General features: G+C 40.6%; 1 protein-coding gene and 1 pseudogene across 1 annotated transcript; one reads left to right on the forward strand and one right to left on the reverse strand.

Annotated features, from left to right (window-relative positions):
- Nucleotides 1–1,749: 1,749 nt before the first annotated feature.
- On the forward strand, nt 1,750–26,264 carry LOC150078870 (epithelial sodium channel subunit beta-like). Its single transcript, XM_090382878.1, has 9 exons — nt 1,750–1,919; nt 3,461–3,577; nt 5,902–6,073; nt 14,032–14,130; nt 14,237–14,345; nt 15,860–15,929; nt 22,807–22,930; nt 25,121–25,195; nt 26,070–26,264. Exons 1-9 carry the CDS (start codon nt 1,750–1,752, stop codon nt 26,262–26,264), a joined length of 1,131 nt encoding a protein of 376 aa, XP_090239004.1.
- Nucleotides 5,548–5,609, reverse strand: LOC150078871 (U6 spliceosomal RNA; annotated as a pseudogene).
- Nucleotides 26,265–27,335: the final 1,071 nt, after the last annotated feature.

A 27,335-nucleotide genomic window follows, 5' to 3' on the forward strand; every position in this document is an offset into this window, starting at 1 on the left:
ACCCATCTCCAACTCCTCCAGCCTGCTGAAGCTCCTGGAGAAGACCTTACTCCCCATCCTCACTAAGCAGATCTTGCCCAGTAATCCAGCCCAAATTCACTACTCCCTTCCAAACAGATCAACGATCACCAATCTGCTAGCCACCACGAATACTATCTTGTCAGCATTGGAGAATAGGCAGGAACTAGCTGTGACTTACTTAGACATTGAGGCTGCATTTGATGCCATCCAAGTAAACCAACTTCTCACTCTCCTGGAATGCCACTTCCAGATCACAGGGAACATTATGCTTTCTCTCCTCTCTTCTGAATAACAGAGTTATAAAGCTTCACACAGGAGATCGCATCCTCACTAGATCCGTCACCGCAGGAGTCCCACAAGGAGGGGTCCTTGCGGGCCTTCTGTTTTCATCCATTATCTTCCCACTGGTTGCACATTCTCGATGTCTACTGAGCTATGCGGACGATATCAAGATACTCACTCCCATCATCCCCGGTCAAGACCTAGATCTGGTAAAAGTGGAAATAAACAACACTCTCACCACAGTCATATCTTACCTCTGCCAGTTTGGGCTCAAGATCAATCCTGCTAAGTCCGAATTCATGGTGTATTCATTGAGGCAAACTCCTTCTCTCCAGCCTTCGGTCGGCAACACCCTCATCCCAATTGTGTCCAGCCATCGTGATCTGGGCGTTGTATTCGACCCAAAACTTCGATTCAACACCCACATGGATATGCTCCTCACACGTGCTTCAAGACTCCGGTGGATAGCAAAACAACATCTCCTTCATATCACAGATAAAAAGATAACCGTGAGGTACATAAGAACAGTTATCTTTCCACCTTTACTCTATGCTGCTGAAATTTGGGCGTCAGCGGCACCGTCAATAAAGAAACCACTCTTTGCCACAGAATTCTGGCTCCTAAAGTGGGCCAACAGGAAGCACAACCTTCCAGCTCTGATTCATACCACACAGCTTGCCAACTCTCTCGGAATTCCACGGCTTCCCACCTTAGTTGACGACCAACGCCTCCTAGCAACAGTCAAGATGATAATAGGCATAATGGCAACACCTTCATTCTGGGATACCTGTGGCTGGAGGATCCCCCCCTGCTGCCCGTAGGGCCAATCCCGAGCTCTACTCGCATTCAGCACGACTCCATCTCTCGGACAGGTTCCTTCCTCAGCAGATGCTCAAGCAAACCCATGCACTGGACGCCGACCTGAACAAATTCGCTGCTGACCGGACTTACCGGAAAAAAATTATGACGAGTAGGACTAATCAGCAATGACTGATGTATACCTTGCATCTGTTCCTGTCTGATTGAGCTGGTGCTCTTATCTCGATGTTAAGCCAGCTCAATCAGATTTAACTCTCGTAAGGAGTTCTCTCCTTTGTATTATGATATGTTTTCTTTGTAAAATTACCTTTTTGTAAATAATTGTTCAATTTTCCCGGAAGTTTGGGAAACTGTAAGCCCCTGGCTTTATAGCCGTGAAGGGTAATAAAGATTCTCTCTCTCTCTCTCTCTCTCTCTCTCTCTCTCTCTCTCTCTCTCTCTCTCTCTAATCAGTCTTATTAGTCATGTGCTGAAAATATTACTAACGGTGTTTCTAAATCGCATATTCACTAAATGTGGATATGCGGTTGTGAAATGTGAATATGTGATTGGTGACAAGCAATTCGGTTTCCTCAAAGGCCTTGGAACTCAAGAAGCACTTTTCTGCATGCAAGTGTTACTATAGATATGCAGAGACTTAGGAAAAGACGTGTATATATTTGTTTCATTGATTTTGAAAAAGCTTCTGACCCTGTACAACACGAAAGTCTCATCAACATACTACAACAGATTGGACTTGATGGTAGAGACATACGCATTATCAAGAATCTTTATTGGAAAAAGAGGGCAGTATCAGAGTATGACTCTATTGAAACAGATCAATAGAGTCAGGCAGTGCTTTGTACTCTCACCACTACTTTTGAACATATACTTCGAATATACAGGGTGTCTCAAAAATATTGGTACAAACGTTTAGGGGAGGTAGGTAACATCTAAAGGAATGTGAATCGCATAGGAACCCATAACCGGAAACGTCACCGTAAGTCGGTAGACGGCGCTGTTCATCAGTTCACGAGAGGGAAATTTCTGGTTTACTTATTCAAGCAGTAGTCGCCGCACGAAGAGCATGCATCGATTATATGAACTGTGAGCTGGCAGACATGCACCTAATGCATGGATTAGCAGAGGACAATGGACGAGCCGCTCAACGAATTTATGGAGAATGCTTCCCCGACAGACATGTACCGGACCAACGTTTGTTTGCGCGTGTGCATCAAAATTTGTGCATATGGGTCATTTAGAGGTAACAGGAGTACAGCGGGTAGACACGTTCGACGCGAACTCCCGCCATGGAAGAAAGTGTGTTGAATGCCGTACAGAATAATCCTACTACCAGCACACGTGCCGTTGCCTCTGCCTTAGGAGTGTCTCGTTGCAGTGTACAGCGTGTCTGGCACGACGATTCCTACACCCCTTTCATCTCCAAAGGGTTCTGTTACTCCCCCCCCCCCCCCAAGATCAACCTACACGTGTGGCTTTTGCACTGTGGTTTCTCCAAGAAAGTGTTCAACACGACTTCAATTTTCCAGCCTATGTTTTGTTCACGGATGAGGCTTATTTCACTCGGAAGGCTTATTCACGGTGTGTACCACCATGCGGCACAACTTCGCTTCGCAATGAATGTGTGGGCAGGTATGGCAGTGACTGCTTAGTCAGCCCATACCTGTTACCATCACGCATCAACTCCGCTAAATATCGGATCTTTCTTGAACAAGTTCTACCAGGGTTACTTGATGTTCCAGCAAATGTGAGACGCAACATTTGGTTTCAACATGACGGGGCGCCTGCCCATTATGGAAGGTGTGTTCGTGACCATTTGAACAGGCGTTTTGGGCGTCAATGGATTGGCCGTGGTGGACCCGTTGCCTGGCCCCCACGCTCACCTGATTTATCGAGCCTTGATCTCTTTCTGTGTGGGGGGGGGGGGGCTCAAATTTATCGTGTATGAATCGCCAGTGGAGACGGAAATGGATCTCGTGGCGAGACTCGTCTGCGCTGCTGCTACTGTCAAAGAAACTCCAGGTTTGTTCGACAGTGTCCGCCAATCCATGCTGCGTCGGTGTCACGCATGCATCGGCGTCTCATGGTGGAACCTTCGAGCATCTGTTGTAACATCATGAAGTGCATCATCTCGTACTCCATTGTTAATATTATGTAAAATAAAAATGTTTGCCACTAATTACTGTCTTGTGTCAGTTCTGATTCTTGTGCCTCTGCTACTCCTTTCCCGTGACGTTTCCGGTTATGGGTTCCTATGCGATTCACATTCCTTCTTTAGATGTTACCTACCTCCCCTAAACGTTTGTAACAATATTTTTGAGATACCCTGTATTTTCAGGGAAACTTTGGAAGCTGTGAAAATGGGCATAAAAGTAAATGGCCAAGTAATAAATAACATTCGTAATGCTGATGATGTGGCGTTAATAGCAAGTAGCAACAAAGAACTGCAAGAAATGTTAGAACGAGTAAATACCTCATGTGAAGACTGGGGCTTGCATATCAACATACAAAAAACGAAATTATTTTTCATTAGTAGGACTGGAGTCGACGGAAAAATCTTGTTTTAAATGGCAAGAGTATTTAAATTTCTAATTATTTTATTAGAGACCCAGAATTTCTTCTATATACCCATTTATGTAATGTGTCTGTAAATTGCGTGTGTTCTCTGGTCGATTTGCCTGTTTTGCTGGACGAAAAAATCTTGCTATTTACGCCTGAGACCGACTAACTCAGTCACTGAGTGATTGTTTGTTTGTTTGTTTGTTATTTGGTTTTTAGGAGCATTAGCAACTAGGGCCATATTGCTCCGGGATATGCGGTGGTCATTCCCTGACCTTTCCGCATCTTTCGTATTTGTTGGTGACGGGCTCGAACCCCGGTCTAATTAAGAAGCGTGTGCTACGCACTGCTGCTCCTGCCCACCTGGCCACGGAGGCGCCACTCTAGATCAGTGGAAAGCGGATCCAGTAAGGGGCGATTGTCCCTTCTAGAGGTTTATTAGTGTGTACACACTAATGTTCAAAGAAAGTGCATCACCCCTTAAAATTGTAATTGTCGTCCGAATAACGTAAGTATACGGCAATATTTCTTACAGATTGCATCAGATAAGATTGACACGCGTGGGTGATTACGTAATATTGCATCAACTGTTACTTTCAGCTATATAAGCATGCTCTGCAAGAGTTGCATTCCTTGCTTGTGTCAGGATGGCAAGTTATGTGCAGTTGACGCCACTGAGAAAGAGTGCTATCGTTGCTTTACGTGAGGAAGGATGTTCTTCCCGTCATACTGCTTATAGAGTGTCTTGTAATCAGTCGACAGCGAGTAGATTTCTTTCCAAACTCAAGAATACTGGCTCTGCTGATAGGAAAAAAAACAGGAACAGGACTCAAACGAGTCTCTACGCCTAAACAGGACCGCATTTTGAAGCGCTTATACCTTAAAAACCGTAAAGCTTCTTCGTCTGAGCTGAAAAGAGAATGGGAAGAACATACAGGAGTGGTAGCAAATGCGGTAACAGTCAGAAGACGCCTCTTCAAAAATGGACTTTTAGCCCATCGTCATAAGAAGAAGCCCCTCCTCACACAAAAAATGAAAAAGGCCCGATTAAATTGGTGTAAGGAGCATGTCAAATGGACCCTCGAGCAGTGGAAGTCAGTTATTTTCTCGGATGAGAAGAAATTCAACCTACATGGCTCTGATGGGAGAGAAACGATTCGCCATAGAAGTGGTGAAGAATACCATCCGTGAAGAATTCTTCCAATCGAAAGTCCACTTTCGGCTACGGTTTATGTGTTGCTACCTTTACTTCCCCCTCCTTGTGATTTATTTTTATGTTAATTTTCGCTGTACCGTTTTTTGGCATACTACTGGCTTATGTTTTATTTTATTTTATGAGTTATCGGTTATATCTGGGCATCATGTGGAGGATGTTCATTTTGCTGCCTCTAATGACAGCTTAATATTTATTTATTTTCTTATTTTATGTTATTACATTTTAACTTTTAAGTCATTATTTATATATATATATATATATATATATATATATATATATATATATATATATATAACTAATATTATGTTTCAATAAAAAGAAATGAAATGAAAGTATACCAGTAGAGCGAAGAATTTAACATGCAAAATTAAGAATAGAGTACTGTTGGAGAAAAATTATTAAATAATTTTTGAGATACCCTCAAAAATAGAATAGAGTTCAAATTAAAGGACAATTCAGCGGCGCCACATAGATAAGCACCAGTTTCCGAAACACGTGAAATATCACTATATGTAAATATAACCAGCCAACGATACCGAAATTAAGTCAAAATAGAGAACAAAGTAGAACATACCATAATATGGAATTGAATAGAAAAGACTAACCATTCTGCCCCATCTCGTCAGTGGACCACGAGGCCATAATGGTCAGGGCCATGCTAATTTTCTCTGTATCGTTCCAATTTTAGTATATGTACTGCCGAAGCAAGTATAATGGTCAGGAAACCACTACATTACATCCCTGACCATTATGGCCTCGTGGTACACTGACGAGATGGGGCAGAATGGTTAGTCTTTTCTATTCAATTCGATATTATGATATAGCACACGATTCTTCTAACTTTAACATCTAATAACAATTAGTGTATAGCAACTTAACACCTGATCAATAAATGTGTTATTTAACTCTTATACCTTTTAATGTCATATCAACTGTGGTCTAATATACTAACCGACCATATGTTTATCTCTCAATTATTTAGTAACCGGTGCCTCATTTTTAAGAAAACAATACGCCCTTACTGTGGATACGAAAATCAGAGCAGAGGACTATATTTCTCCAGATTTAAAAGTGTCAGCTTACGTGTACGTTCATTCCCCGTATTCTTTGCCCGGTGAGAGCAGTGATGGGATTTTAATCTTTCCAGGAAAAGAGTACAATATTTTGGTCAAAACAGTAAGCCAAATGATTTAATTATATTACTAAAACAAGCAAAATCTTCAGGAGTTTGATAGTTATTTTCTAATGAGCTAAGCAAAGTATCGCCTCTTATGCAAGTTAATCGCGAAAGATTCTCCAGCTGCACTACGAGTAAGAAGTATAAGTGGTTAATTTACAATTTAAAATGAAACAGCAATAAAACCCTTCACAATACATCCGTAGATACCAACGCTAAGATGAACAGTAAGAAAATTTTCTCAGAAAACATCTCTTTATTCTGAGATTTGCTTAGCTCATTAAAATATACGAAAGGAAGTCTTATGTCAATAAATATTAATTTTTAGGAGGGGTGGTTAATCCTCACCTAGAAATATTTCAGTTAGGGATTTAAAACTTAGCTGGCAATTTCATCCTTCTCTGTGTAGCTACCTTCAAGACTACACAATTTTTCCCATTTATGGATAAGCACTTTCGGGTTTCTTGAATAGAACCCCCTCACTTTGAGCAGAAAACCAGGCTTCCACATAATTAATTACCTCCTCATCAATCTTAGAAATTAGTGGCCCCATAAAAATTTATTTTAGCGAAGAGGAAGAAATCAGAAGGAGAGAGGTCGTGAGAATAGAGTGAATGCTGCAGATTTTCAAAGTCAAAACTGATTGCAAAGTCATTGTGAGAATAGCCTTGCGAGCAGGAGGACTGTCAATTAGGAGGCGAATACCTATGAATAGCTTCCAACATCTCTTCAGCTTGATATACTCACAACTTTCCCAGGTTTCTGTTGTACTTAACAATTGTGTTGCCGTTTGGGAAGCGATCTGTAAGAATGACACCTAAAGAGTCCCAGAAGACCAACAACACGACCTTCTGTACATAGTGGCATAGTGTTTTGTGGAAGGCGCCACCGGTGGTTCCCCACATCTGCACCATGGTACTCTGTGAAGAATTTACAGAATCTCTGTAAAAGCCAGAAAAAGTGTGGTGTCTGGTTTGTGACAGAGTAGTGCTGTGGTCTGTTGTTCTGTCTCTTGGCTGCTTAGCCGCAAGGCCCTTAAGGGAAACCCACGTTGCCCGCCACCACCACCACTGGGAGGTGAGCCAGGATGTCCATTATACTCTGGCTGGCCTCCGCCAGGGTTGCCTGAGCTTCCTGACGGAAACCAAAAAATAAATAAAATAAAATAAATAATAATAATAATAAAAAAAGTAAATAAAGTAACAGATAAAAAAAAATAATAATAAATAAATAAAAAATAAAATAACAATAAGTAAATAAAGTAATAGATAAAAAAAAAGGGAGGGAGAGAGAGAGAGGGGGCATAGAAGAAGAAAGGATTAGAAGGGGAATGAATTTGGGTGGTTGACAGGGGAGAATAAATCCACCCTAATTTAGGCGAAGTATAGGAAAGGGTGTAGGTTTAAAAGTCACAGCGGACAGATGCCCCTGTGTAATTGCCAATGGCATAGTGCCTGTTAGATCCTGCACGGAGGTCAGTGCCAGCAATCCCGCACCTAGATCGGTGCCAGCAGTATATCCTACCCATTTCGGGTTTGCGATGACTTTTAAATCCCGCATTCCGAGGAGTGCCAGAATCCCGCACCTTGGATGGTGCCTGCAATAGATCCTACCCTATTAGGGTTAGCATGATCATGTCTGTGTTATTCTGGGGGATGGAGAGTTATTCCACGCCGGTCCGGTTTAGCTCTTGGGCTCTGAGTTCTGCAATCTTAGCTCGCCTAAGTGCAAATGTTTCCTGCGCGTAGGTGGTTAATGCCTTATAGGTATCTTCCTCGAGTAGCAGAGTGAATTCTTGATTGCGAGGGTTTCTCTGTATTGTGGTGAGGAATTTAAGCCTAATGTTGTCGTAGCTGGGGCACTCATACATGCGGTGCCCCCAGGACTCCTCTTCGCCGCAGTGGCAACGTGGATCATTCTCGATTCCCATGGCGGTCAGTTTTTGTTGGAAGGATCCATGGCCGGTGATGATAAAGGTCACATGGAGGCCAGGCAAAAACCAGGGTGGAAGTACTGGGTGAGTTGAACTTATGGATGGAAGGAATCGTTTTGTGATGGCCCTTTTTGTTGTAGTGTCCCAGTCATTTTGCCATATCTCTTGTAGACGTTGGGTTATCCGTTGTCTTTCCTGCCTGGTGCCGTTTGTGGTGTCAAGTTGAAAATTAAGCAGTTGGGCTGGAACTCCCTTCCTTAAATGATAAAAGAGCCATCTTTTGACCACTTCTAAGTATAGTGGCTGACATCCAGTTAATACCTGCAGAGCAGGGGTGCTGACGGTGCGGCACGCCCTTCAAATTGAAAGGAGCATGAACCTCTGGTTGAATATAGCTTACGTTTATTTCTTGCTATGATGGCTTTTCGGTATCAGATGGAGGTACCATAACACACAATTGGCACATATACCGCTTGGTATATCAGAGTAAGAGCTTTGTGCTTCAGCCCCCAGTCTGCCCTGCTGACTTGCCTTATCATAGCACTGTACCTTTGAATTTTGTTGGCTAGATACTTTAGGTGGTGGTGGAAGGTAAGCCCCGAGTCTAAGGAGATACCTAGGAGCTTGACTTCAGTGTACAGCCGTATGGGCATAAAGTTTAATTTTATTGTAGGTGGTCTTGTGATTTGTAGCCTGCCTTTAAGGAGTATGGATTTTCTCTCCTGAAATGGTAAGGTTGTGCAGGGCTGCCCAGTTCTGAAGTTTTACCAGTGCTCCATTTGCCATTTTCTCCAGGTTCGTCCTGGTGTTAGCACATACCAAAAGGACAAGATCATCCGCGAAGGCCAAGGGCTGAACACCTCCCAGGTCCATGCCCAGGAACTCATCCAGGACAATAGACCAGAGGAAAGGTCCAAGCACAGAGCCCTGCGGACAGCCTCGATCGATGTACCTAGCCACTGTCTGGAATCTGTTGGTAACTTGGAGTTTTCTACCAGTTAAATATGACCTTAAACTGTTGTATAGGTTGTTGGAAACATTTGATTGCCGAAGCCTCCGAAGAACACTGAGCCACCATAGTCGATCAAAGGCCCAGCGAAGTCTACCATGATTGCAAGGACTACTTAAAGGCTGTGTGAGTTGCTTGAGTGATTTATCTGTTAATGGCATCTTCTGTGCTGCTACCTGATTTGAATCCAAATTGCTTGTCACTTGGAAGTTTTTGTTCTTCTTATCTGGAGGTTAAGCGAAATAGCAGCAGGCGTTCTTGTAACTTGGCCATTACAGAGAGCAAGGCAATCGGGCTGTAGGAGGTTGGAATTTGCGGTGGCTTGTCGGGATTTTTCAATATAAATTTCAGGGTTGCCGTTTTCCAGGATGTTGGAAAGGTGCCTTCTGTCAGGCACCTATTTAGAAGGCTTAGGAGAGTAACAGGATAGCAATCTGCAAATTTTTTAACCACATCCACTTCCAGCATATCATCACCCGGTGTTTTTCCTACTTTCATTTTGTTTATTACCAAGTCCATCTCAATGTTAGTGAAGGGGGATTCCACAGAGGCAGGATGATAGTTGTGATTTTCAGCTACTATTTCTTGTTGTTGAGTCATAGCTGCAGCTTAAATGGGTGTCTAGAATATTGTTAATGCTATCCTTCCAGGTGTAAGTAGAGGAGCCATCCATCTTTAGTGTCGTATCGAGTACCTCTCCTCGCGGCAGCTTGTTTGTTAAGATCTTGAAAACGATGCCCCGGGGGTCCTTATTCCCAGAAGTGGATACCAGGGTTTGCTACGTTTGCTTTTTACTTTTACGAATTAGCTTTGTGTATTCGTTTCTGACAATGCGGTAAGCCTCCCTGGCGGCATCTACCTCAAGGGGGGGGGGTAGTCTTGATCGAGCTTGGTGGAACATTTTTCTTGCATGGTGGACTCTTCTTCTGATATCCTGTAGTTGGGGATTCCACCAGGGAACTGCATACCGGTAGGGCCTTCTGCGTGGGATGGAGAGATCACATGCAGATCTTATGGCAGTGGTAACAATCTGTACGCAATCGTCTGAAGGGAGTGGAGTGTCTCCAGGGAGTCTTCTTGTTAGCTCAGTCCGAAAACGTTGCCAGTCTGCCTTTTTTGAATTGTACCGTATCACATCTCGTGGGATCGGAGGGGTCCGTTCCACAGACCGAACCAGAGAAAATGATATCGCTCTGTGGTCCGACGTGGTCCAGGCTTCTTGTACAGTCCATTTGGCTAGTTTGTCGGCAATGTCTGGGGTGGCTGCTGTAACATCTATAGTGCTCTCCCAAAGGGAGCCGCTGTAGGTTGGAAGTTGATCTGGTCGGTTTATTACTTGGAGGCCTGTGGCTAGGAAGAATTCTTCTAGTTTTGCACCATTTCTTTGTGCAGATCTGTCAGGGGTGCGACTGTGCCAGAGCAGAGATCTGCAGTTTGCATCCATGGCTATTAGTAGTCGTCCCCCGGGAGAGTCTCAAGAGCCGTCTGAATGGTTGAGATCGCTGGGGTGATGTCTTCACCAGGGTGAGTATATATTGTTAACAGGAACAAAGACCCTAACTGAGTTATGATTTGTGCACAGGCACTGTTTGCAGTGCAGAGTGGTGTAATCTTTGTTGTGCTGATTTCTGGGTTTCTGATGATTATTGCTGCCCATGGGGTTTCGGTTTTACAGTAGACCATTTTATAAGATGCAGGGTAACCTGTGCCCACACCTGAGCGAACATACGGTTCCTGTAATGAGGCCACATCAATTTGTTTTTCTTCTATTTTCACTTTTAGTTAGTCAGCTACCAGCCTCGCTCTTTGTGCGTTCAGTTGAACTATTTTTATTTCATGGTGGCAGTTTGTAGAGGAGCCTCTATCCATAGTTGATTCTCATTTCGTATTGCCTTTTGGTTTTCAGGTATATCATACAGTTCCCATCCCTGATTGAGTGTTGATGAGGAGATTTCACTGCTTTGCAGTTTGCACAGACTGAGAGCTGGTCTTTTGCTGGGCAGTCTCTTGTGCTTGTACTTGCACTTGTACTCTCTGTACTTGTGCCCTTTCTGGGCACAGTGGCCACATGTTAAATCACGCTGGTTGCATGTGTGTGTGATGTGTGGCCAAAGCGAAGGCACTTGTAACATTTCGTAACTGAAATATGCTCCTTAAACCTATGGCTTCCCCAGCCTATGAAAATGCGACTCTGTGTTTCTAAGATTTGCCATGCTCGCGTGGAGAGCTGGATTACCCAATTGACATTTGAATGTGTTTTAGATTTAGTACTGTATTTTGGGCTAACGTCTTTTTCCACAGTGTCCTCAGGTAGGTGCAGACTTAGGTTTTTGTGGTAAATTTCCTCTTTGAGTTCTTCTGGGGTTACACCTTGCTGTATGTCAAATAAGACAATTGAGGGTACTTTTTTCTTGGGCGCCTCTGCCTTTAAACCGTACTTGGTCATATTTTCATTACTTAAAATTGTTTGCGCCTCTTCTCTGGGGTTGGTTTCAATTACCACACCTGGGTGTCTAGTCTTCCGCATACTTTTGATCTGGATTGTCTTCATTTGGTCTTTTAGATTTTTGGTTAAGGTCTCCTTTACAGCGTCACTTGTGTCAAGTTGCGCGTCTTCTGTCGGCTTAATCAGGATTATATGTGATTCTGTCTTTCTTGTTAAGTGTTTTGGTTTGGGGTCCATCTGGTTTATGGGATACTACTTTAGCGCCATTCCGTAACGCCTCCGCGAAGGTAGGGGGCGTTGTTGCATTTGTTTTCCTCCTTTCTGAGGCGAACCTCCCATTTCGCTTGCAGTTTTTCGTATTCGACGTAGAGGTTTAAAATCACCGTCTCCATCTTACTGAATATGGTAATGATGTCAGTGCGGATAGCAGCAGTAATTTTGCTTGATTTTCCCACATACTCCTCAAGCATCCCTCTGATAGCCATAATTTGGTGAACTGGGGTTCCAGTTAGAGGGGGTAGAGTTGGGGTTCGGGTTTGCAGCTGGTTCTGACACTTCGTTTGTTTCTTTATGTGCATCTTTGTTCACCTCTTTGCTGGTCTCTTCAGTCACGTCCGGATGCGAGCGAGTCAATTGTTGTGAATCCTTGGGTTCACAACTGCTTCTCTTTCCCTTTTCTGGGCAGTAGATTTCGCCTAATTGTAGCTCCTCGAGAGATAAGTCCGCAGGAGTGGGAGAGATTTGGTCAGTTGTTGTGCTGTCTCTCTCTGCGTTGTTTTTTCCAGCACTTGAAATGCTGCTGCATTTCAAGTGCTGGATTTGCATTGGCTGCAGTAGTATCTAGATCGAGCCGTGGAACTTATCTTTGGAATCGTAGAACTTCCAGAACAGCACTCCCCCAGTGTTCTTTTGCAGGGGCCATTACAGATCAAAAAGACTTTAATATTTTTTCCGCAGCAATCACAAGTTTGTTGGCTTGCGCGACCAGGCATAATGATTATTAAAAGGAGGAAGAATTGGCAAAGAACAAATGTTTAAAGTAGCACTACAGTTGGGGCGGAATGCTTCTGCAATTTTTATTATTTTTGTTTATTTATTATTATTTTTTTATTTATTAGAAAAATTACTGCAAATTCTATTTAGTTTCTCAAGTTCCTTATTTTTAAAGTGTTCAACTGCTAAGCAATAAAAGCACTTCCTACCATGTGAGGAGTGTTTGTATTCAGTTGTATTTAGCGTCAGCACGATTTTCCCTTCTTTAAGTGCCCCAGCCGGTAGCCGATGTCCACTGCAGTAGGTATACAGACCACCTGCCGGTTGACCTGATTTAGGTGATCTGTAAAATGCTGGTCAACGTGACCTTGTGCTGGAAAGCATTCCGCTGGCTATAATGCTTGGCTGAACAAAATAAGATATGTATTCAAGTTTTTAAATTGAGAATAAAGTTGTTTACCTGATCATTTAGTGAGTACAACTTGCCTCAGGAAAAAGCACACAGAAACTGATTCGCTGGATATCAGAAACTCGACAAGATGTTGAGCATAATCCTTTAAACTATTCATTGAACAGGAGCCTGAAAACATGCGACCGCACAGTGAAAAACCTACTCAGTTCCCTCCGACCTTGTGTACAGCTGGCATTTTTGGAAGATGGTGAAGATGAATGGTTCCATTTTGTGCTCATCAGTTTCGTTTCTGCGTCGTAGTGATGTACGTACGCATCAGTTTTGTTTCTGCGTCATAGTGATGTACGTACGCAGCATTCATCTGTCGCCACAATTCGGTCAAGAAGTCATTGACACTCTCTGCAAAGCTCCAAGAACTGTGCGGAACACTCTTTCCCGTGCATCTTTTGGGGAAGTGTCAACAATCTTGAACCCCATCGGGCAGCCACAATAGACGCGAAGAAAACTATGCGTCATGGTGCAAACAGACGCATGGCTAATGTTAACTTTATCTGCTATAAAATTTATAGTCGCACGTTTGTCTTCAAGGGTTCCACTTTAACCTCACTGGGAGGGTCTGTGGCCGAGATGCGTCTTACTTCTATTGGATCACCGTGCACACTTCTTTGTCCACACCTAAACGGTCACCCACACCTGAAAAAATAGGCGATCCTCCTCATATGTCGCACGTTTGTCTTCAAGGGTTCCACTTTAACCTCACTGGGAGGGTCTGTGGCCGAGATGCGTCTTACTTCTATTGGATCACCGTGCACACTTCTTTGTCCACACCTAAACGGTCACCCACACCTGAAAAAATAGGCGATCCTCCTCATATGTACCTTTCTTCTCCCCATGGATTTGTTTTTGTTTCTTTGTCGGGCAAATAAAACAATTTTATAATGGATCGGGCCTGAACCTTCATCTCTCGCTGTATTCACGGCTCTAGTTCAATAATCGATGGATCAAGAAAACAAACAACCTATGAGATTTATTAGTGTAACATAAAATCCCTAACTTAAATATTTCTAAGTGAGAAACAATACTTACTGATCGTCCCTCGTATACACATTAATTTTTAAAAGTCCTATGAAGTTTTCCTTCTGACAAGTTTTCCAATTCTTGCAGAGCGTGAGAAGGCTCCTTCCGCCACCCTACCAAACTAACTGCACTGACTACGCTGCTTTAAGGGAATCAAGTGGTGGATATGGACCCTTGACATATAAGGTAATTTTCGGCGGACCTTGAGCTAACAACGAATTTTAATTTTAACTCAATTTTTGAATACAATTTATTCAGTTCTAAAAACCATTATTATGGTTTAATATTTCAGGATTGCTATCACGATTGTGCATTTGGACGTATGTTGAAGATGTATCCTACATTTTGTAAGGTACCTTTTAAATATTTCCCGCTTACTGATAAGCGCGGCAATCGAAGTGGTAAGTTCTAAATTAAATTATATTCAAGCAAAGTTAAGTTTTCTGAGCCGAAATAGAGTAAAAAAAAAAAAACTTTATTATTGCTAATTCTCAGGTGTTCTTAATAATTTCGTGCTTATTGAAAAATGGTAAAATTCATTTGTATTCTGAATGCGTAGTGTATCCACACAGCAGGTACTTTGTCTTCCATACCATATTTTTCGAATTGCACTCTAAGTAAGATTGCGACCTAGCTTAGATATGTCTCTGAAGAGGAGAAAATACTACAAATACTCACTAGATTTGATGAAATAAGGTGTGAATTTTCATTTCACAAACGGATAAATGAACTCGCTGGACAAAAAACCAGAAACCTCTGGTATGAAAATGTAAATTGTCACATGGTATTATCACAAATTTTTTGGTATGAAATGAATATGGTACGTTTTCCTCGGACTTCTTAGTCGGAACCGATCATGGGAAGAAAGGTGATTTTTTCCGATTTTCAGAAAGGTATTATTGTTGGAGCACCTGCGTCAATTGAGAAACAAAGAATATCACTGGTATGTCGAAAGCACCCATCTCTCAAGTATACAATGAGTGCAAGAAGAAATTTTTTGTCGCATTTCTTCCTCTAAACGGAAAAAATGCAACAAAAACTACATTAACAACGCCAAGACCGACTGTGAAATAGTAGGAAGAAATCATGAGATCTGACAGGTCTCGATTTACATTTCGCACCAATAGTAGGTTGGAAGTGTGACGTGCACCTCATGAAGCCATGCATCCCAACTGTCTCTGTCAACACTCAGCTGCTGGTTCTAGTAGTTGGTATGATTACCTTCCTTCCAACACCGGATGGAAGAGACCTGAGTTCGAATCCCGTTATTGACAGGATTCGAATTTAGGTCTCTTCCAGTAGGTAATATACTTTCGGTCTCAGGCGAGGGTAGCATAGTTTTTTATCCCGGAAATTCGGGTTTTTCGTCCAGCAAATCGACCACAGAACACATGCGATTTACAGAAATATATTATACACGGCGCAATATGGCCTCAGTTCTGATGCTACCAAAACACAACAACCAAGTAATTATAGTAATCGGTACGTTCTGTTGGCACGGATTGCAATGGATTCTTTCAGAACCACAATGCACTAGGCACGGTGCAAAGTTCATCTGAATGGATCACCAAACATTCTCATTCTACCCTGATCGCCTAATTCTTCAGATGTAAATCCATTTGAAAATGTCTGGAAGTGGAATATGTTGTAAAGGAACAGCCTGGCTTCGTATTTCTCTACAGATTATAAAACAACAGCTGACAAATATCCTGGTGGAAGAATGGTAAAATTTGGAGAGACGCCTACTGGAATCACAGCACATGCACGCGTTGTAATTCGAGCGAGCAAACGGTGGTTCTATTAGATGTTGAATAAAAGTTTCTCATTTTTTTGCCAGTGAGTCACGTTAGCGCTTGTAACCTTGCTATACCAAAAGTTGGTCACCACTGATACTTTTTTTAAATATTTTTCACAGCCCCAAGTGAGTGCGAACCAACCAATTGGGATTGGCATGTGTGTTCGAAGTGGTGTCGACCTGAATGCGTGTAAGTACAAAACTCCTATCAATTGGTCTATTTCAGATTTTAAGATCTTTGCTATTATATATATTTTATATTGGGCAGGTTCTACTGGATCGAGAGCTGGGAATTTGGATGGTCTTTGTATGATTGGCATGGCGTATACTCTTCCTCTAAATGCACTGATTCACTACAAGAGCTCGAAGACACACATTATTGGTACATTAGAAAACAGTCTGAACCAATTTCTTACCAGTCTGAACCAGAATCTTACCTCGAAATTTTACAGCCGTGAGAATTCCTCACAGAATACATAGCGATCTGTAAGGCCATTTAGTGATTCCATCCCACTCAATTAAACCACCGACTCCAAATGTCTGTTTTCACATGTTAACAGGCCAGCAGCTGTTTTCCCTTTACCTATAGGTAAAAGTATGTCAAGAATCCACTTCAAGGCTGTATCTTGAATCTGTGGTGGTGGTGGGGGGGGAAATATGTGAATTCTTTTAATTTTATTTTTCATTATGTATAATAATAATTCTTTATTAAATATTCCTTATTTGTTCTGTTCCCTTATAACTATATAGACCTCTATTTCTTACACCCCCACGTACACATCTGACTTTGCTTTACAGGAGAATTCCAGATTCAAGGGAACTTCTCAATTATGTATAATTGAGAAGTTCCCTTCGGAAAGGCTGAGTGTTCAGGAATAACAAACTCGCAAATTAATAAACAACAAAGTTTATTTACATATATATATATATATATATATATATATATAAAACATAATATACAATTGAATAAAAAAACATGTAATATGCATACAAAGTTAAATCAAGGATACCTTGCATATATTATTCTTATTCCTGTTTCCCTTCACTAGCTAATCTGCGTTGACCATTATATGAAAACACTTGATTCATTCTTCTTGCCCTAACTAACTCCTAACACTTATACATATTCACCATACCTATTTCACTTACTCCTGGATACAATTGTGTTTCTTATATTAACAATCAATATGCTGCTTTCATCATTATACTTTGTGTTCTCACCATTCTGTTACAATACACTGAAGACCAATCTTAACTTTCCTAAAGTCTCTATTTTTTATTAGTCTTTCAGATGAACCAACAATTATTCATCAATACAAACACTATATTCAATTATCTATCCTTAAAACATTCAAAGATTCTCATATAATTCAATTATCTATCCTTAAAACATATTCAAAGTTTCTTATATAATTCAATTATCTGTCCTTAAAACATAATCAAAACTTCTCATATAAACCTTACTACCCTTCTAACACATTATAATCACAATAACCTTTTTTTTTAACATAATAACTCTGTTAGTATATATAATTTACTTCAGAGATAATTTATCTATCATTTTACTTCTAGTGCTACCCCTTTTTTTTTAAATTAATTACTATACTGTTTCACTAACAGTCCTTGTTAACTTACAGTACTTACTATATTCTCACCTACTTCTCTTTTTTCTTTCCTTTCCGGGGAGGTTTCAACCTTTCACTTTTGGCTCTCTGAGGGTCTTCTTCATCTGCTTCACCTGAATCTGCTACAGATAATTATCGGAACTCTTGGCTGCATGGGACTGGCGTCCTTTCTCCACCTTATTCGGGCTACCTTCCATTCGCTGCTTCCTTCCTTCTCATCGAGCTACTAATTTTTCGGCTTCGTCCTTCCCTCTCCACCTTATTAAAACTTATTCACAAAAGGAAAATTCACAGGGCATCTCACACTAACTCCTTCTCTACTCCACTTTTTACAGCTCATCCACAAGGAGATAGCTCATAGGGTGCCACCCTCGCTTTTCCGCTCCACCTATTAAGAACTTCTTATTAAATTAAGAAATATTTCACAGCGCTCGTTGCATTCGGGTCACTTTCTAGCACGGGATATTTTCTAGCACGACAAAAAAAAACCTCAACTGTGTCTCCCCTCACTCATTTCCATAACCCTTGCCTTTCTTCCGATGTGGATTAGACTATAGCATATGGCCACTGCTCTTGCCTTCAAATGACGGACAGGCTTATTCTCCTTACACTCCATAATTTCTAACACGACAGAAACTCAACTGTCCATGTTACTCACTCATTATTACTTACACCGATGAATAAGCTCAACTGTCCTTCCTTACTCTGATTCTATGTCCACTCACATTTTCTAACACGACAAAAAAAAAAAAAAAACCTCAACTGTATCTCCCCTAACTCATTTCCATACACATCCACAAACTCAACTCAGGGTTCTGTGTTAACTCACATTTTCTAGCACGACAAAAAAACCTCAACTGTGTCTCCCCTCACTCATTTCCATAAACACCCATATAAACTCAACTCGGGGTTCTGCCTCCTCTCCCTGTTCACTCACTTTTTTCATCTGAATTACGTATCGCCCTTGTTCTGAGTCTTAACCAATCTTTCTCATTTTATCAACTTTCACTCTGTTCTTATTTGCTCATTTTAATCTTTCTCACGCTGTCTATTTAGTGCTCTATCCATCTTCTTATTTTAAGAAATTTGTAAAATTTCTCAGGCTGTCTGTGCCTTTGAAGTCAGCCACTTATAGTTATACTTTAGCAGACTAATTTCACAAGATCTACAAAACTTGTTATCACCGACAGCCAAACGCCAGTCTTAACTCTAATTCCAGCATTTGTCCCGTATTTACTACCTGTCTCTTCTCCAGATGTCACCGATCAAAGAAATGTCCCGACAGTATCATTGTCCGCCGCACCATTGTTTTCCAGGGTTAACACCTATTACCAACAGCAGTTGGTACTCGTTTCCATTGTTTTGGTTTGTACCTGTGTGCTAGGAGTCGAAGTCCACCCAGGTTGCTAATAGCCTTTCAGCTTACCGCTCCCCTACTATAAACGTTGTCTAATTTAATCCCTTGCGAGTGACCTTAGTAATATTCTTGACTTGTAAGGTTTCGCTCCCCCATATTGCTATATTATAAGTTTTACTTTAAATTAATCTCACTTTTCTATAAAATATTATACTTTTAAGATTTTACATCTTACAAATCGTTACTGAAGAATATCATAGCCGTTGCTACTGGGTTCAGTCAACTTGCAGTTGCACCAATTCTAAAGGCAATATCGTACGATTTGGTTTTGGAAATTTTTGGCAGAAGGGCAGCTAAGGTTAAGTTGAGCTTGTTACCCTTGTTATATAATGCTACTATTTATGAGTTATATTTAAAATATTTATGAGTCTATTTTCACGTTAGAGATTCATCAGATTAGCTGAGTCTCTAGAAAGTTGACTCAATTCTAAACAATTGTGCTGAATTAAAATAGGCGTAAAGTTGTTAACCAAACAGCTTTATTGCTGGAACAGCGAAAAAACACAGTTCGACAAAATTAAGAAACGAAATGTTTTTCATGAATATTTTATTGTGAACAATATCGCCGAAGGGGAATTTTTGATATAATAGGCATACTGACATACAAATTCCGTGTATCCAATAGAAATCCATCTACTATCTTACAGAGCCGTACCATTATGCAAATTAATCATGCCTATAAAAACACGGGTTGCGATCAGATCACTTCATTACCGTTTTCTGGCTTGCTCTGTGGGATAGCCAAATCTCCAGTACTCAGGTAAGTTATCGTCGTTTAGATGATTCTTTGAGACGTCAGGCCGTTGGACGACTTGAAACCGGGCAGAGGTGCCAAGTTGGCACCTCTGCCCGGTAAAACAGGAATCATTACAAGAAAAGCTGGCCAAGGTCGCCCGAGGGCAAAGTAAACGAGAACAGACCGCTAACTGGCTCTAACAGCAAGATCAAACTCTACAATGTCCTGTCATCAACTATCTTTTGAGGTTGTTGCGACCACAAGTGAAAATATTTGCAAGCGGACTATGTTAAAAGGCTTAATTCAAGTGTGCTCTACGCATAAAAGGCAGTGATTTGTATCCCATTAATCCTCTTAAAATTGAAATCTTAATAAGAGTCTCAACCTGGTTGTAGAACCTGGCTGCCTACACGTGGCTTGGGATGGGACTTAGGGGGAGGGGACCAGGTGTTTCCTTCCCCCCTGGCTGCGAAATGCCAGGCGCCGGCACACACGAACATTACGTAACACACACACACAGTTGCTGGCCTTGGCCTAGTGCCTTCAGAATCCACAGCGGCGTATAGGGGAAACACTGGCGGCCACAGCAAAGTAAAAAAAAAAAATAAATAAATAATAATAATAAAAAAAACTAGGGGGCGTTACCCCCTGCTCGCTGCGCTCGTTTCTTTTGATGAAATTAAATAAAATACTTACAGGAATTTTCGACGCTGTGTGTGTGTGTCTCTTCCTCATCTATGAATACATAAATACGTTACTATATCTATATAATATCGGTGTACAAAAAAACTTTAAAAAAGTAAACATTTGAGCGAAACCTATAAGATATTGTTTGATTACAGTAGTTTTGTTTGTCGCAAAGCAGAGGTATTGCATCAGACAGTAATTGCATGTATTGCATCATGCCTTTTCTATAAATACGACCTTGGAAGGGTATACATGCTCATTAGCATCCTGTTTTGCGGAGGTGTAAGCATGGCTCCATATGGTCAGTTGACACCAAGAAAAAAAGTGTAGCTGTTGCTCTGTTCCAGGAAGGCCTTTCTACACGTGCTATCACTGATAAAATAGGCTGCCACCAGTCAACATTATCCCGGGTGCTGAAATTAAAGCGTAAAATTGGTGATGTGAAGAGAAGGCTTGGATCAGGCCGTAAGAGAGTGACTACGCCTTCCGAAGATCGATATTTGAAACGGCTATGCCTTCGTAATCGCCATGCTGATCTAAAAATGGACTTTGAGATGCCCTCGGGTGCACGAACTACCCGAAGACGGCTATCGGAATGTGGTCTGCATGCCTATCGGCCAAGAAGAAGCTTTTGTTGACCCAACAAATGAGGAAGAAGCGACTTGCTTAAGCTAAAACGCATGTTTCATGGGCAAAAGAGCAATGGGACACCGTCATCTTTTCTGACGAATCGAAATTCAATCTGCATGGTTCGGATGGGAAGCAATATGTCAGAAGACGAAAATCGGAGGGATACCATTCTGACTGCATAACACCGACTGTAAAGTTCCCGGCCGGTCAGATGGTCTGGGGATGCATAACAAGCAAAGGGGTGGGGCGAATTAAGTTTATTAACGGAACGGTGAATGCAGAAACCTACACTGCTATCTTGGAGGAGTGCCTGAAACCCGTTATTAGGGATCACCACACAGACGTCCAAAACTCATTTTTCAATTGGACTCAGCACCTTGACACACAGCAAGATTGGTAAGTTTTATGCTATTTAGATTTCATGATGAGTTTGTCTTCTTGTCTCACAAGGCTTAAAACATACACCAATGTTTTCCCTCCTTTTTCTCCCTTAAGGTGCAGTCATACCTCAGAAATGCTGGCATTAGTATTGGACTAGCCCGGATCTGAACCATATTGAAAATTGCCTGTTCATTATGTCGTCTAAAATTGCTCAGAAGAAGCAAACAAGTAAGATTCAGCTGCATTGTAAGGGTGTGGTACCACGAAGTTGGGCAACCGTATATCCGGAAGTTGATTAACTCTATGTCAGATCGTTGCAAGGCTGTAATTGCAGCTCGAGGAGGAACAACAAAATATTGAGGATTTATTTTGCTCATTTACAGTACATAATACTATTACGTTAACTTGTCATTTCAGTTTATATACGTAAAGGCAATAAAATGTATGTTTGGTTGTCACGATTGCCATTTGCACGATTTCTCATATTCCCATTAATTACGCATTTTACCCGTTGGGAAGATATTTATGACAATTAGGTATATCAGGTGGAGTCATTTTATTGGATTTCATTCACAAAATATATCCCATCTAACAAATGCATTTCAAACATTTCTGCAGCCCACAATGCAGCGCAAAACACATTATTTGCAAAATTCACAAGTTATGCAGTTTTTTTTGTCTGCCACTGTATAACGTACGTTTTAGTGTGTGTTATATATATGAGGGATGATGCAAGATCTTATCTTAATTGTCATCATCTGAATCTTCTGTGGATTTCTCCTTCTCATAATACTTTCTCTTGAACTTGACACATTTTCGCCAGCGTCATATGTATATGCATTAAATGCTCCTGGCAAGCCCTTTTTCGAAAGACTGCGAAGTGCTTCTGCGAGCATCGTCGTTTCGAACGCCAAACGCTTGCCTTTCACAGCTTTTTTCAGAAGTGGAAACAGTCAGATATGACAAGTGACTAAGTCCGGTGAATAAAGTGGGATGTGCCAGAACCTCGCCACATATGGCAGTGACCACTGCCTGCACCATATTAGCCGTATGGGACCCGGCAATTTCTTGATGGCGAAACCACTTTACACAAGAAAGATCGGTCCCACCGGAATATGGCCGTCCTTCCAAGGCACATTACCATATGCTTCATTCATCTCTAACTGTTTCCGATGGATTTAAGCCACGTCTGACTCAATAACGAATCACATATCGCTGTTCGATCTGTATGTTCGACACGATACCTGTTTCAAAACGACCGTCAGTAACACGCAGCTAAAAACTAGCTCAAGCACTGGCATACGCAGTCTGCTCAGTAGCGACCAGGGATAGCGCCTCCAGCGGCAGTTATTGGAAGTGCGAGAGCTATACAGAATCTTGCACTAGTCCGCGAATTAAATGATCACCCCTCATATATATATATATATATATATATATATATATATATATATATATATATATAACTTAGTATGCATTTTAATATACTGTAAATATTTAATGTGGATTTAACTTTTAAATAATTATAATAATGCATAATAATAATATACGTTCGAATGTATATCATTATATATTAACTTATTTTACTTTACAGAAGCTGGAATTATGAAGTTACTGTTCTAGAATATCCGCGAAAAACAAAGTTCAAGACAGAAGATTCAGCAATGACACGCATAAATTTTATAAGGGAAATGCAGAGAAAGGCCCTACTGGAAAGGGTAATTGCTATTTTTATTAATAACACAAGTTGTTAATTAATTGCTCCTGTTCTCTTGAAAGCAGTACGCGTGGACAGTTCTACAAGAAGTTAGTCTTCCACAACTGCACGCAGTTCCATGCAATTGTGATATTGATGCTCTCAATGCTGGACTCCCTTCATATACCCAAAATGTGGGTTTTCAGCAAAGTTTCGATATTTTGGAATAGAAAAAAGTCAGAAGAAGCCAAAATCGGGGAAGGCAGGAAGGATTTTTCTTTTCTGAAATTTTACCAGATAACGCAATGAGATCCAGCGATTTGTCTTGACGCAAAACTAATTGTCCAGCGATATTTCGTCATTTCAACAAAACCTATTTTCCTCTAACTCGTAAAAAATTGAAGACAATATATTACTGACCCTTGGTGAGAGAATTCTGAGTACAAAACACTTTTTTTTTTTATCAAATAAAACGACAAGCATGATCTTGAATTTTGGTTTGCTAATTTTGGTCTTACAGCCCTCACTGTCTTCTACTGTTTATATTTGAAAAGAGGAATATACGGAGATCACGTACAGTTTGTCAAACGTTTGACCATTCTGCTCTTTGTAATGGTAGAAGTAGCGACAACAGCATTCACTGAAGTGTAGGAACATACCACGAACATTTGATTCCGATCTGTAGATAATTTTAAACTGGAAATAAACAGATCTCAAGTAGGTTAAAAGTGATTTATTCCCCTTATAATTTACCTATGCGCCATTACACTCAACCGTCTACTGGCTGCCTCCGTTTCTTTTAAGGATGGTACTGAAATATCCTTGTTTCGCCCTTTGATAATATTATCCTGAAAGTTTGATTAGGCACGAATTTTGTCAAAGATCGATGTATCATTTCTCGCCTCAGTCATTGATCAAGAGTGAAATTTTTGCACCGTCTTCCCACAAATCTTGTTCATTTTGAGATTAATGGTGAAAATTTTATGAATACTTGTAAATATACACTATCCTCTAATATACATTGGGACTATCCCAATGTATATTAGAGGACTAGGACCAATTTTATTTTGTTATGTTATTACCATTTAAGAGAAATTTAGGTATTTTTGCTGTGTAGGGTTTTGCGTGCTTCGCATCAAGGTCCTCCCCGCTCCATGGAAATTGCTCACTTACACAGGTGATAATAAGGGAGATAACAATAGTGGTTAAAAATAACATATAAAAAAGGTATACACACTCGACTATAGGTAGATGGAACGGACGAAGGAAAAAAGATCAGGATCCCTTATAATGGGTGTGCTAGTAGATTATCACATAGCGGGATTGTCCATTCACAAAATAGGCCGAGCCCAATATGGTGTATGCCCAAAGAAAGGTACCATCTGATTGTACTGCACCAACAATGAAGTTTGGTGGTGATGGCACCTGGTCTATTTTATTTGGCTTGGTGAGATCATGAATACAATTGTCTGTGGTAACATTCCAAACAATTATATCTTACTCATTATAGCCGAATGGTCAGGAGCGAGAGTGCAGTAGCACTTGAACCCCGGTCTACTCTTTGAGTAGACCGGGTTCAAGTCCCTGACTGCTAAATACGGTCGATTTGCCAACCTGCACTGGACCAGCGTGGCAGATTACGGTCCATTTCCCTGAACATGAATTTGTTGAGGAGGCTTCCATCCTGCAGTGGGTTAATAATGGCTGAAGATTACCTCTTTTTTTTAACCATTGTGATTATTCTTTAGAGAAGTCCATTGTTTGTATTAGCGTGGCAACGCTCCGTGACACCGTCGCTTCAACTGTGATTTCAGATAACAGATAAATACCGTGGTGAACTTGCCATTTCGAACCTAGATCTCAATCCAATTGAACGTCTTTGGGATATCTGGAAAGAGGATTTGAGAGCCTGAACATAATGAAGCAGAGAAATAGCCACAAAAAAAAAAAAAAAACCTACTTTAACTAGGAGCAAGATTTGACTCTCCACATACAAAAATGCGTAGGGAAAAAAGTTCCCTAAAACGCTGTCATTAAACCCAATGGGAGTCGCTTTCGATATTAAACTTTTATCTATTCTGAGGATTCCCCCCCCCCTTTGTTATCACAATACATGTTGGAGTAAAGTGTAAATGATATCAATTTCTACATAACTTATACAGAAACGCTGAATTCTTAATGGTGATTAAAATTTTTCCTATTAATTTTTTAGGCAAAAGACACTGCATTTTTAGCTTTTACCCTGAACGGTGATCTGGTTCAGTATTCGTACAGACCCAAGTATGAGGTAAGACGTTTTTTCCCCACACACTCAACATATTCTTGGGTTGAGTTATTTAGTATTACGCAAAGGTAACTAAGGCCATGAGGGGTCAATAATATCAAGTATTCTGTGATTGGGTTGTATTTTTATTTTTTAGCACGAACAACCTCTAATAAATAAATATAACCTGAGTTAACGGGATCAGAAAAATCCAAATAAACATTTCATGAGGCCGAAAATCTCATCTCTGTCAGGGTGGGAAAAAAAAAAAAGTTAACTGCAGCCAGCAATGACAATCGAACCATGCTATTCTATGATTACTTTACATACTACATTATTAAGAGATGACAGGAGCAGGACCGTATTCCCATCCGTATATTTCTTGTTTTTCTTACGAGACACATGCTGTGAACATTGCTACTATCGGTATACTTGTACTTACAGTTCACAAAAATATTCTAAACGTTTTGTTCATACATAGAATGACCACTTAGGTCAGAAGAGTTCAAAACTAATCAATTGACAATAATATCTTTAAATAGTAGCGGTCACACGAACTCAACCACGGTTCACAGCGAGGTTTACAATACATAAAAAGATAACATAATAAGGTACTGTAATGCAATATAATTCACAGGTTAACACAGGTTATAACCACTGTGCTGCCCACTGGGGGAGGGTCATGAGAGGTTCTCCTGGTCTTTTCCCCTATAAATTCGGGGTGTTCATCAAGCGATCAAAAAAGACACGCCTCATAGCCTTAGTTGCTTTGACGCTTAACACATAATTAAGCTAGCACCGTCAAGAAACATGTTCGTAACAGTATTTTCATTTTAAAAAATTTGAGCTTTTTTAAATTTAAATGTGATGCCTCTAATTTCTACCGTTTGTTTTCTAGCTGGTTGATCTAATCAGTTCCATCGGGGGATTAGTTGGTGTATGGTTGGGAGTTTCTTTGGTTGCAGTTCTCGACTTAGTTGAAATACTGTGTTTGATTGCAATCACGTGTTGTCGTACAGCAAAAAAGCAACGCAGCAATATCGAACAGCACTCAACTGGTGGGCCAGAAATCTCACGTGCGAAGGATTTGTGATATCAGTCACTAACCATTAATGAAATGTTGACTATGTTGACATTAATATTTGTTAAATTTCGCTTGAAAGACCTGCCGAAGGCAGGGGTTAATAACGTTTATGTACAATCACCTCCTATCGACTTTTGCCTACTGCCTCATAGGTTTCAAAAATTGTAAATAAAATACGTGGTCAAAACAAAATTCAATTTTGAAAAGAACGAGCAGTTTGTGCAGTTTCAAACACATTCTACATTACATCGCCTTGAATGAACACGTGAAGGGAAAAAAAATTGTATTTTAAGACATTTTCCCACCTAACCTGGACCCCTGACTCACTTCTCAGAGGGAGGTTTGTCAGGGGTCTTCTTAGGAAATCAAGCATCAATGGTTAAGAACCCCTAATTTAAGAGAAAAATATTTGCTGCAATGTATATATATACTTTGCATATATTTTTAATCAATCGTTATAATCAAATTTGATCACGACCAAAGTAAGGAATCGAACACTATCAATGCATATTTGTGAGAATATACTGAGACCAGTTTAAAATAACTTAAAAAAGACCTTGTAAGTTTATGAACATGAAACTAAATAAAATAGGAGAGCAAATTCATAAGGTCAATTGTTACTTTTTCCCCAGTTAGATATTGAAGAAAGCATATATACACACTGCATTTTAGAATACTATAGCATTAAAGACAGTGTCTTCTGACTGAACATTTCTGTGAATGATCAAAAAGAAAAATTTCATTTAAACAGGAGTGTGGGGTTTAAATACAGAGTTCTTTACTCTAGACTGGCATGCACAAAGAGGAAAAATCTGAGGGGATTAATCTCCTCCTACAGAATTATGATAAAGACTAGTTTTTAGACCACAATTGCCAAACCGATCTAGTTCGACTAACATTACCTTAAACTGCTTTTAAGGTGGCAATGGCTGACACACACCGACCAGCCTTCACCGAAATTAGGTCCACTTGACTTGAGTGTCACCTAAATATCAGTTCTATCAGCGTTTGAGACTCTCAGATAGCAAGCTCGGCTTAACATACCTGCGAGAATGACTGTGACATCACCAAGCACCTTAC

This window comes from Mastigoproctus giganteus, chromosome 10, assembly GCF_048544385.1.
Source record: "Mastigoproctus giganteus isolate SK-2022 chromosome 10, ASM4854438v1, whole genome shotgun sequence".
Classification (NCBI taxonomy): Eukaryota; Metazoa; Arthropoda; class Arachnida; order Uropygi; family Thelyphonidae; genus Mastigoproctus; species Mastigoproctus giganteus.